This window comes from Oncorhynchus keta, chromosome 4, assembly GCF_023373465.1.
Source record: "Oncorhynchus keta strain PuntledgeMale-10-30-2019 chromosome 4, Oket_V2, whole genome shotgun sequence".
Lineage (NCBI taxonomy): Eukaryota > Metazoa > Chordata > Actinopteri > Salmoniformes > Salmonidae > Oncorhynchus > Oncorhynchus keta.
This window is the reverse complement of record NC_068424.1, coordinates 31,202,495-31,217,810: the sequence shown is the minus strand read 5'-3', so window position 1 is coordinate 31,217,810 and position 15,316 is coordinate 31,202,495. Positions and strand designations below refer to the sequence as shown.

Sequence of the window (15,316 nt, the reverse complement as noted above, 5' to 3'; positions counted from 1 at the left end):
ATGAAGTCAAGAAAGGTCTTATTGATCTCTATACAAGTAGCTGGATTTACACATAACGATAAGGAGGGGTACACAAAACAAGACATTGATCATTAATCCTGATGCAATATAACATGCAGTTATAGCATTAAGAGCATGGGCGACCTGGTCTGTGTCTCTTAGAGATTTTGATTTCTTTGTTAAAAATGGTTAAGCCATACAAATTGGCATTATTCAGAATATCTAGAGATAGAAGTTCCACAACCAAAATTAATAAAAATGGCAAAATTTGGCATCCCTGTCATACACTTCTGTTAATACTGAATCTTTTGGATGTATTAGGATTTAGTAGCACAGAACTTTTTATATCTTTGTAAAACATGCAAATTACTTTAATTACATTTTCACCAAATCCAAAAAGTTTAAGACACCTAAAGAGAAATTCATTTTCAATTGTGTCAAAGGCTTTACAGAAGTCCAAAAATAGGACAACCGCATCTGAGTCAATTGCATCTGAATAATCTATAAGGACCAAGACTAAACGAATGTTAGAGATTATGTGACGGCCCTTCATAAATCCTGTTTGAGTCTCATTTATAATGGTATCTATTTCTTTCTTTAATATTTTGGCATAAAACCAGCGCAATCAATTTGCAATCAATATTTCATAAAGTAATTGGTCTCCAATTGTCAATGAGAGAAGGGTCTTTATTGGGCTTGGGAATCAATTAAATAAGGCTCTGTTTCATAGTGGAGACCATTTCCCCATTTTTAATGCAATCTTGAAACATACTGAAAATCGGTTCTTCTAGTAACTTCCAACACTGTCTATAAAAATCAATTGACAGGTCATCAGGGCCAGGTGATTTCCCTTTTTTCATTGAATTCAGAGCCTCTCTAATTTCTTCAATTGACACAGGTGAATCGCAAACTGAGTGGAAATCATCCTCAATTACAGGGACATAATTCTGAATGAACATCACACTATCTCCAGTGATGAGAACCATGTACCTATAATGTGTTCTTACACAATTTCCTGATTTCACAAAAGGACCAGTTAGAAGTCAATCATGGGGTCAATTTTAATTGTACCCACTAATAAAACATAGGCTTTCCCCAAATTGACAGGAGTTTCATGATTTTTATGTCTGGGGGTCAATTATCCCTTCAAATTGATTTAAAACTGAAGTAACTGTAAAACATACAAACTGGCAGGTAAAAAAAACAGCTGTGGCTCACCCTAGTTAAAAGACATTCAACATGGCAAGACCTAATTACTGAACTGGAACACCTGTGTCAATTAGCCACTTCCATCGCTGGACCAATAGAAGACAAGAAAGACTTAACAATGAACAAGACTGACTGCAATTTGTTGGAAATGAGGGAAAGCTCTAGTAACTAGAATGTGTGGTAAATGACTGAATAAATTAAGGACAAACAGAACTTAATGTATAAATACTTTTTGAAAATGAATGTCTTTAGTGAAGGCCACTCCTTCACAAGTATATTTTACAAACAGTACAACACCAATGCTTTGAGACATTAAACACTAATTGGCTGCCTTTGAAACTGATGCTAACACAGTTGCAGCCTGTGAAATACATTTTTTTTTGTCAAAGGCAGAAATGTTTAAATCATGTTTTCATAACTATGATTCAAGCTACATTACAGCCCGAGCCTTGAATCTACTAAGAAGTTTGTTTTCCAAATGTGGTATTTATTTTGCCACATCTCCATGGGGGTTTCAAGGAAGCAGGATTATTTTGGAGTTGACAACTCCCAATAACAAGAATAAATTCAGTAAGTGCTCACCTGGGGAGCAGACTTAATGAGAAAGCGCTACACTTCTTTAATTCAATCTGTGATAAGTGTCCAATATCTCGGAGTCTACCTCTTTACCCAGACAGGAATACATTACATCTAACCTCTCATTCTGCTGTTTCTCATTCATGTTTTCCTCCTGTCGTGAGAGAAAGAAATAGATGGAGGATGAGAAAGGGAGAAAGAAACAAAGAGAACGTGTAATGCGGAAATGATCCTGTTCTGGATTCATTAGTTAGTGATTGCTATGCTGTGTGCTGCAGTGGCTGTAACTCATCCTCATCTGGCTCTGTGACAGTCCCCCAGAGAAACTAAAGGCCCATTAGAGTAGCCCCACCCTGCCCATACCTTATCCAGCCACACAGGGGAGGGGAGGAAGAGAGCCAGGGATGGATGAAGGTGTGAGGTGGCAAAAAAAAAGTAGTGTGTTTTGGCACCTTCCAAACTAGTAGGTAGGGATGGTGTGAGAATGACGTAATCTAACGGTTTATGGCTCAGGTACTGTTATTTGTTTGGTTCCTACATACAAAGAGCAGACTCAGAGGCAGGCGTGGCTCGCAGTGGAGCTGGTGGTCTCTCTGTAACCTGGATGACAGCCGCATTGTGCATTCCAAATGGCACCCTATGTAGAGCAGTGCTTTTGACCAGAGCTCTATAAAAAGGGAATAGGGTGCCATTTGGGACACATAAAATAGCCATTGTACTCAGAAAAACACATCAAAAAAGGTGCAAGGTAATTCATATCTCTACAATGGGACAGGGCAAATGTCCTCACAAAATCTGAGCATCTTATGGCTGGGTCTAGTCATACAAAATTCAAAACAATAAAGTTTGGTTTCTTTATTCAACTCTTGGATTTAAATGGATACACATTACCCAACACATTTCAGCACATTATAAAACATGTACGTACACTTTGACAATTATTAAACCAGGCATTGTGCCAGCATAGCTCCATCAATGCACAACACACCGCTATTAGGTAAAACACAGTTGTGTATCTGAACCGAACATAGAGCTATAGGTTATTAGCTTCAGCTCAAAACATCAACCTTGATCTGAGCGATGCACTTTCATCTCCCCTCCATCGCATCATGGTCTCTGTGATTCACCACCCCCAACATACTACGACCCAGAAACACAAATCAAGAGTCCCAAATGAAAGAAAATAACAGATCAAAGGAGATGGAGAGGGAGAGAGATTTGAGGGGCTTCTTGACTGTGAAAACGAATTGGGATTTTGATGTGGAAAGCTTCAACGGTATGCTATTAAACTGTGATGATTAGTCCGGTGTTGGAGGAGGTAGAGAGAAGTGAGGAGAGGACTCTCCATGTAAGGATCCCGTAGCCGTATCTGTGGGCTCGTCTGTGGGCTCCATGGTGTAATAACTGACATGCTGAAACTTGATCACCTCGTTGCCCCAGCTGGTCCATCCTGGCTGCAGGCTTCTGGCAAACAGCTCCAGGCACCGGGCGTCGGAACCCACGTACGGACTTAACACCTCTGTGGAGGGAAACAAAGAAATAGAAGAGGGCACCTAGGGCTGGTCTATTGGTAGTGCTGTTGCCTCCAGACAGCAGGTAACCCCTTGAGGCACAGGTTATATCCCTAGTTCAGTCACTCAGTTTCTGAACTCTATTCCTCTCATCAATCTCCCCATCTCACATTCTAATATCTGTCAATAAAGAAGAGGGAGAGGAAAGGGAGTTCAAGATATTTTAGATGTCCTCAGAGGAGATTAGAAATAATAGAATGTACAAATCTGAGCAGGATCTGCCTATGGGGTATTTAGCTGGTTCAGAAGGGGGAGTGGGGGCTTAATGTCTGGCTTGCCAATGAATGCTGGATACGTGCATGGCAGTGTTCTGGCTGTCCTTGAGCGGGGGAACAATGGTGTTACAGGAAAAGCATTCCTGACCGATAGGGTTCACTTCTTCTCCGCCCCGGCGCTGGTGCTGTCTGCTCGCTCACATGCATGCCCACGCCCCAGTCACACACTCCACTCACCAAACACTAGGCAGGTTAATGCACGCCAAAACCCCAGAGAGTCTAAGCCCCCTCCCTCTAAACCTGCCCAGCCTACACCTCTCTTACGAACCATGTCAGAAAGAAAAAAGTTAGGGGGGGGAGAAAGGCCAAACATGAAAAGCTCACAGACTAACACAGAAGAAACACTCTGATCGGTGACTCAGCCCACAAAGTTTGGAGAGGGAATAAAAAGGTCTAATTATCTAAAAACTCAAGGCAAGAGAGGGAGTGTGAGACTTGCGGCTTGCCTCGCGGCTCAACTTAGCTCTTTGTGATGTTTCTCTTAGTGCTGCTGCCTTGAGTTTAGACCCTGCACATTCGGTGTAAATCCCAAATGGCAACCTATTCCCTATTTAGTGCACTACTTTTCCACCGGGACTCATCAAATGTAGTGCACTAAATAAGCATTCGTGTGCCGTTTGGGTTGTCACACTGATCCTGGGACAGCCAAGTTAAGGGTATTGATGACAGTGCTTGTTCTACTGCCCCACCTGACCTCAACCCATTCATTTTGAAAGTGAGGTATTTCAGGGAATTAATACTTTGAGTGAGTGGAGGTTATAAAACCACAAACACTCACAAATAATAAACTGCAGTGTGTGCGGTCCTGTGTGGCTCAGATGGTAAGTGCGTGGCCCTAGCAACGCCAAGGTCAAGGGTTGAAGTCTCACAGGGAACACAAATATTGATTCTCTCACTGTACTGTAAATCAGTTTGGGTAAAAGTGTTTGGTAAAAGCAGTTGGAATATGTACTCAATTGTCATACTTGAGTAAAAGTAAATGCTATAAATCAAATTACTTATATTACGCAAACCAGACGGCACAATTATAATAATTTTTGTATTTACATACAGACGGGCACAGACATAATTTACAAACAGAGTATTTGTGTTTAGGGAGTCTGCCAGATCAGAGGCAGTAGGAATGACAAAGCGTTATATTGATAGGTGATTGCTGTCCTGCCTGAGCATTCGAAATGTAACGAGTACTTTGGGTGTCAGGGAAAATGTATGGAGTAAAAAGTACATATCTTCTTCAGGAATATAGTAGAGTAAAAGTTTTTTTAAATATAAATGTAAAATACAGACACCTCCCCCAAAACTACTTAAGTAGTACTTTAAAGTATTGTAACATTTGCACTTTACACCACTGGCTAAAAGTAGTAGAAATACTGTACATATATCACCTTACTCAGCACCTCCAGCTGTGAGTGAGTAAAGTTATTTTCTCTGCCTTTCTCACCACCCCAGGACAGCAGGTAGCCTAGTGGTTAAAGTGTTGGGCCAGTAACCGAAATGTCGCTAGATCGAAACCCCCAGCCGGCAAGATTAAGAATCGGTCAATGTGCCCTTGAGTAAGGCACGTACCCCTAATTGCTCCAGGGTCAAGTTGGGATATACACAAAAAAATAAAACAATTCCAATTCACACACACTTCTACATGTGAAATAGAACAAATATAAAATCACTCACCAATATCTCAGGTTCTCTGAGTTTAAACAGTAGCACACATCTTTTCACAAGTCAATTAGAATCTCACACACGCTGGCTGGGTGCCATTGAATTGGGCGGGCATGAAGAGGGCACTGCCAATTAGCCGCTTATTACAATACAATGCTGGGAGGAAAATATTCAACTTTAGCTAATTACCAAAGTTTTTTGGAGCCACAATTAAAAGCAAACAGATTATTCACACTCCGAGGAGCATAAACACTTTTTTTCTGCCGTGTCGGCCATCTGGCGAGGATGTGTTTGGATCTCTGAGGTAGAGAGTGAGCATTGGTGTCCCTCTGTATCCCTACTGCAGCCACACACACACACACACACACACACACACACACACACGTCTGATGTCACTAACAGGATCACTGGGGGGGCTATCGGATCACAGAGTCGCTCTCCGCTCCGCCCTCTGTTTAGGACATCCATGCTGTGATGTCATACTGAGGTCAGGGGTAAAGAGTTGGCCACTGCCTCCAGACCTGGCACATCCAAAACACTTGGGACTACATACACCACTCCTGCTCAAATCCCCTAACAGGGATATTGCCCTGTGGTAACAGTGACTGAGGAAGAGGACTTTGTGTTTTAGAGGGGGGCGGTTTAGAGACTTAGCACTGTTTCAAGCTGTTGCATAAGAATCCACCAGAGGGGGTGTGAGAAAAGGACAGCAGCCCAAATCCTTTTCCCGCCCCTGGGTACTCCAGAGTGAATATTCAGCATTAATGCCCACGTCCGGATGTTCCTTTTTGCCAACGGGTCGATAGAACCTTTCAGGATCAGAAAAGGTCTGCTCTATACCTCTTTATCACAGGTTATGTTAATGTGCCGTGGCACCTCTCTGCGGGACCAGCTCCTCTGACATTTCATCCCAGCAGCACTGCGTTCTACCACGCCCACCACAGCCTCCCTGCTATACAGAGGGGTTGGAGGGGGATTCGCTGGAAGGCCAGAGACAGGGATGAGAAGAGGATGACGTCACCAAAAAGTGATATATCAAAACACACAATTCGGAATGACAGCAGCTCAAATGATGATGGGTTACTTGGCAAGTGTGAAATAGCGTGCTCTTTGAGTTTGACTGTGGACTTATCAATCATGGCTGGGGGAAAAAACGATATCACACTGTTTTGCTGCAACTCTTGCCCAAGGCAAAGATACCGTGTGTTCTATTACTTATTATTTGTAACAATGAAAAGACAACGCTGTGAAACAAAGCGTAATTAGAAACTCATAATATATTCTCAACCCAATAGTTACAAAGCACAATGCAGTCATAACAAATTTAAATCTCACAATATCCTGCCACTTTCCCAATCATCTTCTTTATTCAGCTGACAGGGCACTGACAAACCTCTTCCTCTTGCTCCCCAAGTAAATAAAACACACACAAATCGCTTTCCCTGAAGAAGCAGAGAGTTGATGTCAAGCCCCACTCTACATAATCATTGTCTTCAAGGTCTCATCATTGCTTTATTGCTTTCTAAACAACAATGTACGGATCAGAGAAAAGGTTTGACTTGTTAACAATCAAAGGCCAATCAGGCCGTACAGCAGCACATTGTGACAAACTGGGGTCACAATTAGCCATTCGGACAGGTTAGAGCACAGACCTTGCAGCTGATGTCCTTCCGTTTAATAGCAAGGCATTGTCTTGTGCTTTTAAAGAGTGAGGGACAGAGAGTGAGTCAGTGAGAACAGAGCACTGACAGTTAGCGAGCCAGGTCAAAACACAGCAATCGAGGACACTTACGTCACAGTATTGCCCTCTAGTGGTGAAACTATTCCGTTCAATCATTTCTCCAATTATGAATTTCATTACTGGAACTGTATTCATTCATTCCTACGCACTTGGCTACCACATTACGTTCTTATGACGCTGACATACTTATGACGCTGTTGGTGGAACCAGGACGTGCTGGGAATACTGACCTGAGAGTGAAGGTTTATGGGAGTGTAGGGCCGATGGGACACTGACGATCACACGTTGCTCCTCCATAGGGAGCTCTGTCTTCCTCAGAGAGCTGTAAAGGAGATGGAGAAAGCGCGTCATGTTTTGGAGGAGATCGAACGTTCCAGTAATGAAAGAAAATACACAGGATACTTTAAAAAAAGGTCCAATACAGCCATTCTTTTTTTTATCTCAACGTTAAATCATTTCTGGGTAACAATTAAGTACCTCACAGTGATTGTTTTTAATTAAAATGGTCAAAAATAAACAAAAATAGCTTCTTCGCAAGAGAGCAATATCTCAAGCAAGAATTTTGCTAAGACTGTCTAGGAATGGTTTTAGTAGAGGGGAAAACTGTTATTGGCAGAGAGGTTCGTAACTCTTTCTTATTGGTCTATTAACTAATTTACCACCTGGTGATGTCACCTGACAGCACTAAACTCAATTCCACCAAAACAGGCAGAAATTTCAGTGGGTCTTTTCAAACAGCTCTTACACAAAAAGGGCATTAACATAATTTTCACAATTTCACCATATTATTCCAACTTCGGTGTGGAAATACTGCATATTTAAAAGCACGTTTTTGACTGCACTGGTCCTTCAAGAAATTAATGTAAAAAAAAAAAGAAAAAAAGTAGCCTCCCGAGAGGCACAGTGGTCTAAGGCACTGCATCGCAGTGCTGGCTGTGCCACTAGAGATTCTGGGTTCGAGTCCAGGCTCTGTCACAGCCGGCCGCGACCGGGAGACCCATGGGGCGGCACACAATTGGTCAGCGTCGTCCGGTTTAGGTGAGAGTTTGGCCGGCAGTGATGTTTTTGTCCCATCGCGCACTAGCGACTCCTGTGGCAGGCAGTGCACGCTGACAAGGTCGCCAGGTGTACGGTGTTTCCTCCGACACATTGGTGTGGCTGGCTTCCGCGTTAAGCGGGCATTGTATCAAGAAGCAGTGCGGCTTGGTTGGGTTTCGGAGGATGCACGGCTCTCGACCTTGTTGCAGCGATTCAGCGATGAGACAAGACTGTAACTACCAATTGGATAACATGAAATTGGGGAGAAAAAGGGGTAAAAAAAATACAATGGAATAACATTTTTATTTTGTCACACCTGTGTGAGTGGTGTCCGCACCCACGATATCGACCAAGTACCAACACCTCGTAAGGCTTCTTATGCGGAGAGTCCAGTGGAAACACATATTCCCCTGACCTGGTGACCTGAGGGCGAAAACATAGACAATACATCAGAGAAAAATGCTTACGCTCATAAAGATCATATAGCTCATTTCAGAAGCAAATTCAACATTAGACGTCCTAGATGAAACATGACCACTTTTACTATCACCATTTAGAAGTGTCATTTAAACGAAATAGATATATAACAACTTCGATAAATTCTAGGTTCCTTTGTGTTCTACCTTGACCCAGAACCACTCTGCTAGCACCTCCACGCCCCAGTGTGGGTACAGCTCGCCCCTGACGAAGCGCAGGTGGCTGGGTCTGTTGGTCACCCAGGTGACCACCACACAGCCTGTGGAGGCCAACAGTGGGACAGGGAGCCGTTTGAGCTGGGAGGAGGGCAGAAAGCTATACCTAGAGGTCAGCAGGAGAAATGCACAATATGGTCAAAACAGAATTAGAGGTTTGCAGTCATACATTGCAGTGGATGTCGCATGGAATAAAAATCACACTGAATTAGAACGCTGACCTGCCACTCCTTTTTACAGACTTGTTTTCCCATGGAGGATCCAGGACAATGAGGTCGAAAAACTTTCCATCTGCAAAATAATCAATTTTCTAAGACAGGGTTTCCCCAAACTAGGTCCTGGGTGCACATTTAGTTGTTTTGCCCTAGCAAACTCGGTCCTGGGGGGTCCCAGGACCGAGTTTGCGAAACCTTATTCTAAGACATTAGGCCTACACAGGCAGAGAGGATCCTTATTTAGTTCACTAAAGCCTTGCCTTCTCTCCACTCGATTCCTCAAAACATTTTTAGAGAGTTTAAGAGATTTATAAAGACAATGTATTTCTGCACTGACAAAACATAAAATCAGCAAACGCAAGCTCTTTATCATGATCAGGTTTTGTACACTCACAACCAACCAGGGGCTGCATTCTGGCAAAATCAGAGAGCAGGAAGGCACATCGTGGTGGGATAATGTATTTCTCTCCCATCAGCATCACCTCCATGGCAAAGTCCATACAATTCTCTGTGATCCGTGTGAACAGGTCAAGGTGTGTTGTACTACAGCCATCCTCAGACTCAATAAACTGAACTGGGTCCTCTCCATGTTCACTCACTAGAGGGAGCTCTTTAGCCATGTCACACAAGGCTGCCAGGTTGCATTCCTGGGAAGGCAGGGGACCCTCCCGAGCATCGTTGACCTCACTCAGGTACTCACAGGAGAGCCCAGCATCCACTAAGGATTTGGTCCCCTCCAAAATGGCAGACCTGATCTGGTCATAACACAATGATAAGCAGTGGTCAACAATAAAAAGTCTGAGTAATGGTAATGGGTAAACTAAGTAATAGTGAACATAAGATTACCTTGTGGTGGAAGGCAAGTGAATCAATTTCTCCTTGGTTCAGATCATTGCGTTTTCGTTTTCTTTTCTGTGGGATTTGAATATATCAAAAAGATTGTGGTTAAAACAAAGGCGTTTCCCAGTGATAGTACCTGGCAAGTTAGCCGCACCCTCCAGACATGTCTAGTCAAGCCTAGGTCCAAAAGACTTAACAGCTTATACCCCCAAGCCATAAGACTCCTGAACAGCTAATCAAATGGCTATCTGGACTATTTGCATTTGTATGGAGGAGGAGGTGTGATGGTGCTTTGTTGGTGACACTGTCTGATTTATTTAGAATTCAAGGCACAGTTAACCAGCATGGCTACCACAGCATTCTGCAGCGATACGCCATCCCTTCTGGTTTGTGCTTAACAGGACAATGACAGGACATTGACAATGACCCAACAACTCCTGGTTGTTAAGGGCTATTTGACCAAGTAGGAGAGTGATGGAATGCTGCGTCAGATGACCTGGCCTCCACAATCACCCAACCTCAATCCAATTGAGTTGGACTGCAGAGTGAAGGAAAAGCAGCCAACAAGTAATCAGCATGTAGGAACTGTTTCAAGACTGTTGGAAAATCATTCCAGGTGAAGCTGGTTGAGAGAATTCCAAGAGTGTGCAAAGCTGTCATCAAGGCAAAGGGTGGTTACTTTGAAGAATCTAAAATATATTGTTGTATATTGTTTTTTGGTTACTACATGATTCCATGTTTTTTCATAGTTTTGATGTCGTCACTATTATTCTACAATGTAGAAATTAGTAAAAAATAAAGAAAAACCCTTGAATGAGTAGGTGTGTCCAAACTTTTGACCGGTACCGTACATATGACCTCAATTAACCTGTGCTAACCTGTGCCCCCGCACATTGACTCTGTACCGGTATGTACACTGCTCAAAAAAATAAAGGGAACACTTAAACAACACAATGCAACTCCAAGTCAATCACACTTCTGTGAAATCAAACTGTCCACTTAGGAAGCAACACTGATTGACAATAAATTTCACATGCTGTTGTGCAAATGGAATAGACAACAGGTGGAAATTATAGGCATTTAGCAAGACACCCCCAATAAAGGAGTGGTTCTGCAGGTGGGGACAACAGACCACTTCTCAGTTCCTATGCTTCCTGGCTGATGTTTTGGTCACTTGAATGCTGGCGGTGCTTTCACTAAAGTGTGGTAGCATGAGACGGAGTCTACAACCAACACAAGTGGCTCAGGTAGTGCAGCTCATTCAGGATGGCACATCAATGCGAGATGTGACAAGAAGGTTTGCTGTGTCTGTCAGCGTAGTGTCCAGAGCATGGAGGCGCTACCAGGAGACAGGCCAGTACATCAGGAGACGTGGAGGAGGCCGTAGGAGGGCAACAACCCAGCAGCAGGACCGCTACCTTCGCCTTTGTGCAGGGAGGAGCAGGAGGAGCACTGCCAGAGCCCTGCAAAATGACCTCCAGCAGGCCACAAATGTGCATGTGTCTGCTCAAACGGTCAGAAACAGACTCCATGAGGGTGGTATGAGGGCACGACGTCCACAGGGGGGTTGTGCTTACAGCCCAACACTGTGCAGGACGTTTGGCATTTGCCAGAGAACACCAAGATTGGCAAATTCGCTACTGGCGCCCTGTGCTCTTCACAGATGAAAGCAGGTTCACACTGAGCACATGTGACAGACGTGACAATCTGGAGACGCCGTGGAGAACATTCTGCTGACTGCAACATCCTCCAGCATGACCGGTTTGGCGGTGGGTCAGTCATGCTGTGGGGTGGAATTTCTTTGGGGGGCCTGCACAACCCTCCATGTGCTCGCCAGAGGTAGCCTGACTGCCATTAGGTACCGAGATGAGATCCTCAGACCCCTTGTAAGACCATATGCTGGTGTGGTTGGCCCTGGGTTCCTCCTAATGGAAAACAATGCTAGACCTCATGTGGCTGGAGTGTGTCAGCAGTTCCTGCAAGAGGAAGGCATTGATGCTATGGACTGGCCCGCCCGTTCCCCAGACCTGAATCCAATTGAGCACATGTCTCGCTCCATCCACCAACGCCACGTTGCACCACAGACTGTCCAGGAGTTGGCGGATGCTTTAGTCCAAGTCTGGGAGGAGATCCCTCAGGAGACCATCCGCCACCTCATCAGGAGCATGCCCAGGCGTTGTAGGGAGGTCATACAGGCACGCGGTGGACACACACACTACTAAGCTTCATTTTGACTTGTTTTAAGGACATTACATCAAAGTTGGATCAGCCTGTAGTGTGGTTTTCCACTTTAATTTTGAGTGTGACTCCAAATCCAGACCTCCATGGGGTTGATACATTTGATTTCCATTTATAATTTGTGTGATTTTGTTGTCAGCACATTCAACTATGTAAAGAAAAAAGTATTTAATAAGAATATTTCATTCATTCAAATCTAGGATGTTTTATTTTAGTGTTTCCTTTATTTTTTTGAGCAGTGTATATAGCATCATAACTATTATTTTATTGTTGCTCTTGAAATGTGTTATTTTTCTAACGTTCTTTTTTTTGTATTTTTTTTTTTACTTCAATTTTTTAACACTATTTTTCTTAAACTGCATTGTTGGTTAAGGTCTTATAAGTAAGCATTTCACTAAGGTCTACTACACCTTTGCAGCTGTATTCATCGACCTGGCCAAGGCTTTCGACTGTCAGTCACCACATTCTTATCAGCAGACTCAACAGCCTCGCAATGACTGCCTCGCCTGGTTCACCAACTACTTCTCAGACAGAGTTCAGTGTGTCAAATCAGAGGGCCTATTGTCCAGACCTCTGGCAGTCTATGGGGGTGCCACAGGGTTCAATTCTCGGGCCGACTCTTTTCTCTGTATACATCAATGATGTCGCTCTTGCTGTTGGTCATTCTCTCATCTACCTCTACGCAGACGATACCATTCTGTATACTTCTGTCCATTCTTTGGACAATGTGTTAACTAACCTCCAGACAAGCTTCAAAGCCATAAACTCTCCTTCCGTGGCTTCCAACTGCTCTTAAATGCAAGTAAAACTAAATGCATGCTCTTCAACCGATCGCTGCCTGAACATGCCCGCCCAGCATCACTACTCTGGAAGGTTCTGACTTAGAATATGTGGACAACTAGAAATACCTAGGTGTCTGGTTAGACTGTAAACGCTCCTTCCAGACTCACATTAAGAATCTCCAATCCAAAATTAAATCTAGAATCGGCTTCTTATTTCGCAACAAAGCATCCTTCACTCATGCTGCCTCGTAAAACGGACTATCCTGTCGATCCTTGACTGCGGCGATGTCATTTACAAAATAGCCTCCAACACTCTACTCAGCAAACTGGATGCAGTCTATTACAGTGCCATCCGATTTGTCACCAAAGCCCCATATATACTACCAACCACTGCGACCTGTATGCTCTCGTTGGCTGGCCCTCGCTTCATATTTGTCGTTTTCTGCTGCCAATAACTGGAATGAATAGCAAAAATCACTGAAGCTGGAGACCCATATCTCCCTCACTAACTTTAAGTTCCAGCTGTCAGAGGAGCTCACAGATCACTTCACATAGCCCATCGAACTACCTCATCCACCATACTGTTATTTTTTTGCACATTTGCACCCCAGTATCTCTACTTGCACATTCATCTTCTACACATCTATCACTCCAGAGTTGAATTGCTAAATTGTAATTATTTCACCACTATGGCCTATTTATTGTCAGCTAGTGAAAAATGCACACACACCTACACCACACACACAGAACATAACTTAGAAATGCCTCATGAGCTTTGTTCAACAGTCACACTCCATTAGAACCCAAAAATATAAGCTTGTTTTTCTCCAATGTTTGTAAACATTGTAAACATAAAATGTATAGCCTCATAACATCAGGTTAAAACAATACTGTTGATATCATGGATGGTCAGTCCTTGCATCCATAGCACTGTCTATTAATCTGAGAGTGGTTACATTTCTCCAGGCCCATCCCTCAGCTTTTTACCAAAACAAAGGCGGGGTCATCTTTTGGTTATTGTTTCATCTGTGGATTTACCCTTTAAACAGCTGCACATTATCAAGATACCAAAGTTTCAACAACAAAAAGTTAACAGGCCTATATACCAGCATTTGGCATTCATTTAAAAAAATGTAGATAGCACTTTTCAATAGTGCTCAAAGCATGCCATTCGATGAGCACAGCATTTATTTTTCAACTCAAATCAGTGAGCCCAATCAGCCTAATCATGACAACAAAAATCATAAACAACAGAGTAGAGCTGGCTCATACATCCTTAGTTTTGGGGTTATGCTCAGGTAAAACAATTTGGTTAATATAAAGATATTAGACTATGTAGTAGCAAGCAATGGGTTAGAAGAAGCCTACATAACCAACCCATAAAGTAAAACGTAACATCCATATATGGCCAGCTATGTAAACTTTAACATTGATTTATCCTGCAATAGATGTGGTTAAATTGGGAACATGTATACGTGTCTTGTTCTAATGCCTCTAAAGGGGAATGTAATCTAAAAGTAACTGGATGTTATCAGATTACGTTACTGAGTTCGGGTAATCTAAAAGTTACGTTACTGATTACTATTTGGACAGGTAACTAGTAACGGATTATATTTATTAAGTAACCTACCTGACCTGGCGTACATATAAAGAAACAGACCCCCCCCCCGCCCAATTTACCTTTGATGGTTTACAATCCACTGTAGTTTTATTCTCACTCCTCTGTAGAGCTGCGTCCGAGACGGTACTGTCGTTTGTGGTCACAGTACAAACTGATTTAACACTAACGTGAGACTTTAAAATCTGAAAACACTCATGTTTAAAACAACATTTAAAATGCGACTTCCCACTGGCTGCTTTCCTCTCCGAAGTAACGTTACATAGTTGGACACCCTTGTCGACAAGCGAACAAGCATCCAACAGCCACCCGTTGGCATTTCTAAACACAATCGACATAGCCAATCTGGTTGGCAAACTACTCTCTCTTTGATATCTTTACATGCCGTGAGTGTCCATAAGCGTACCATGTGGAGTTGACTAGCTTGCTAACGTTACTTACACGTTTCGTTTCTTTGCTGGGTTTCCTACTTTCTCTACTTGGACATTATTGCCGTGCGCCGCCATGATGCTTGTCTATCGTCACGTGCATTCGCCAAACCTGTGGCATATTCAATACGTCGATTCTGTTGTAAACCTTTCTTAAACGGAACAAAAACGGGAGGGACAAGCCAGGGGCGGACACCCCGGGTGCAGATTTCGTTTACTTCCGTTTGGTTCCTCGTAACAGACCAAACGTTTTGCAACGCAATTTACCCAATGAATACACCCCAGCGCGTTTCCACATCCACAAAGTCGAAATTGGCTATATCCTAAAGAAATAATGAAAACAAAAATAGATTTGTGGTGTACATTTGATTTTGTAGTTATGCATAATGTTAGCAGTTTGGTTAATGTGAAAATAAATTGTCGAAATAGGCGGG

At 43.1% G+C, this 15,316-nt stretch overlaps 1 protein-coding gene across 3 annotated transcripts; it reads right to left on the bottom strand.

Moving 5' to 3' along the window:
* Nucleotides 1-2,625: 2,625 nt before the first annotated feature.
* On the bottom strand, nt 2,626-15,176 carry mettl4 (methyltransferase 4, N6-adenosine). 3 transcript variants are annotated; one of them, XM_035759805.2, is made up of 9 exons: nt 14,896-15,176; nt 14,517-14,583; nt 9,823-9,888; nt 9,371-9,731; nt 8,983-9,052; nt 8,693-8,867; nt 8,386-8,492; nt 7,262-7,353; nt 2,626-3,304 (listed from the first exon to the last, which is right to left on the bottom strand). In XM_035759805.2, the coding sequence occupies exons 1-9, from the start codon at nt 14,958-14,960 to the stop codon at nt 3,084-3,086; spliced, it is 1,224 nt and encodes a 407-aa protein (XP_035615698.1). In that variant the 5' UTR covers nt 14,961-15,176; the 3' UTR covers nt 2,626-3,083. The 3 variants fall into 3 exon arrangements, with proteins under 3 accessions (XP_035615698.1, XP_035615689.1, XP_035615706.1); XM_035759796.2 differs by having other exon boundaries at nt 14,517-15,030; XM_035759813.2 differs by lacking the exon at nt 2,626-3,304 and adding an exon at nt 6,260-6,988 and having other exon boundaries at nt 14,517-15,176.
* Between the last annotated feature and the right edge of the window lie 140 nt (nt 15,177-15,316).

Bases quoted from the DNA above. Each gene is read 5' to 3' on its own strand.
- mettl4 (XM_035759796.2), bottom strand. From the start codon at position 14,792: ATGTCGATTGTGTTTAGAAATGCCAACGGGTGGCTGTTGGATGCTTGT. The intron at 8,493-8,692 runs GTAGAACACAAA...TTTCGCCCTCAG, and splicing joins CAGAGTGGTTCTGGGTCAAG to GTCACCAGGTCAGGGGAATA. The intron at 7,354-8,385 runs GTGTGACAAAAT...TCTCCTTTACAG, and splicing joins TGCGGACACCACTCACACAG to CTCTCTGAGGAAGACAGAGC.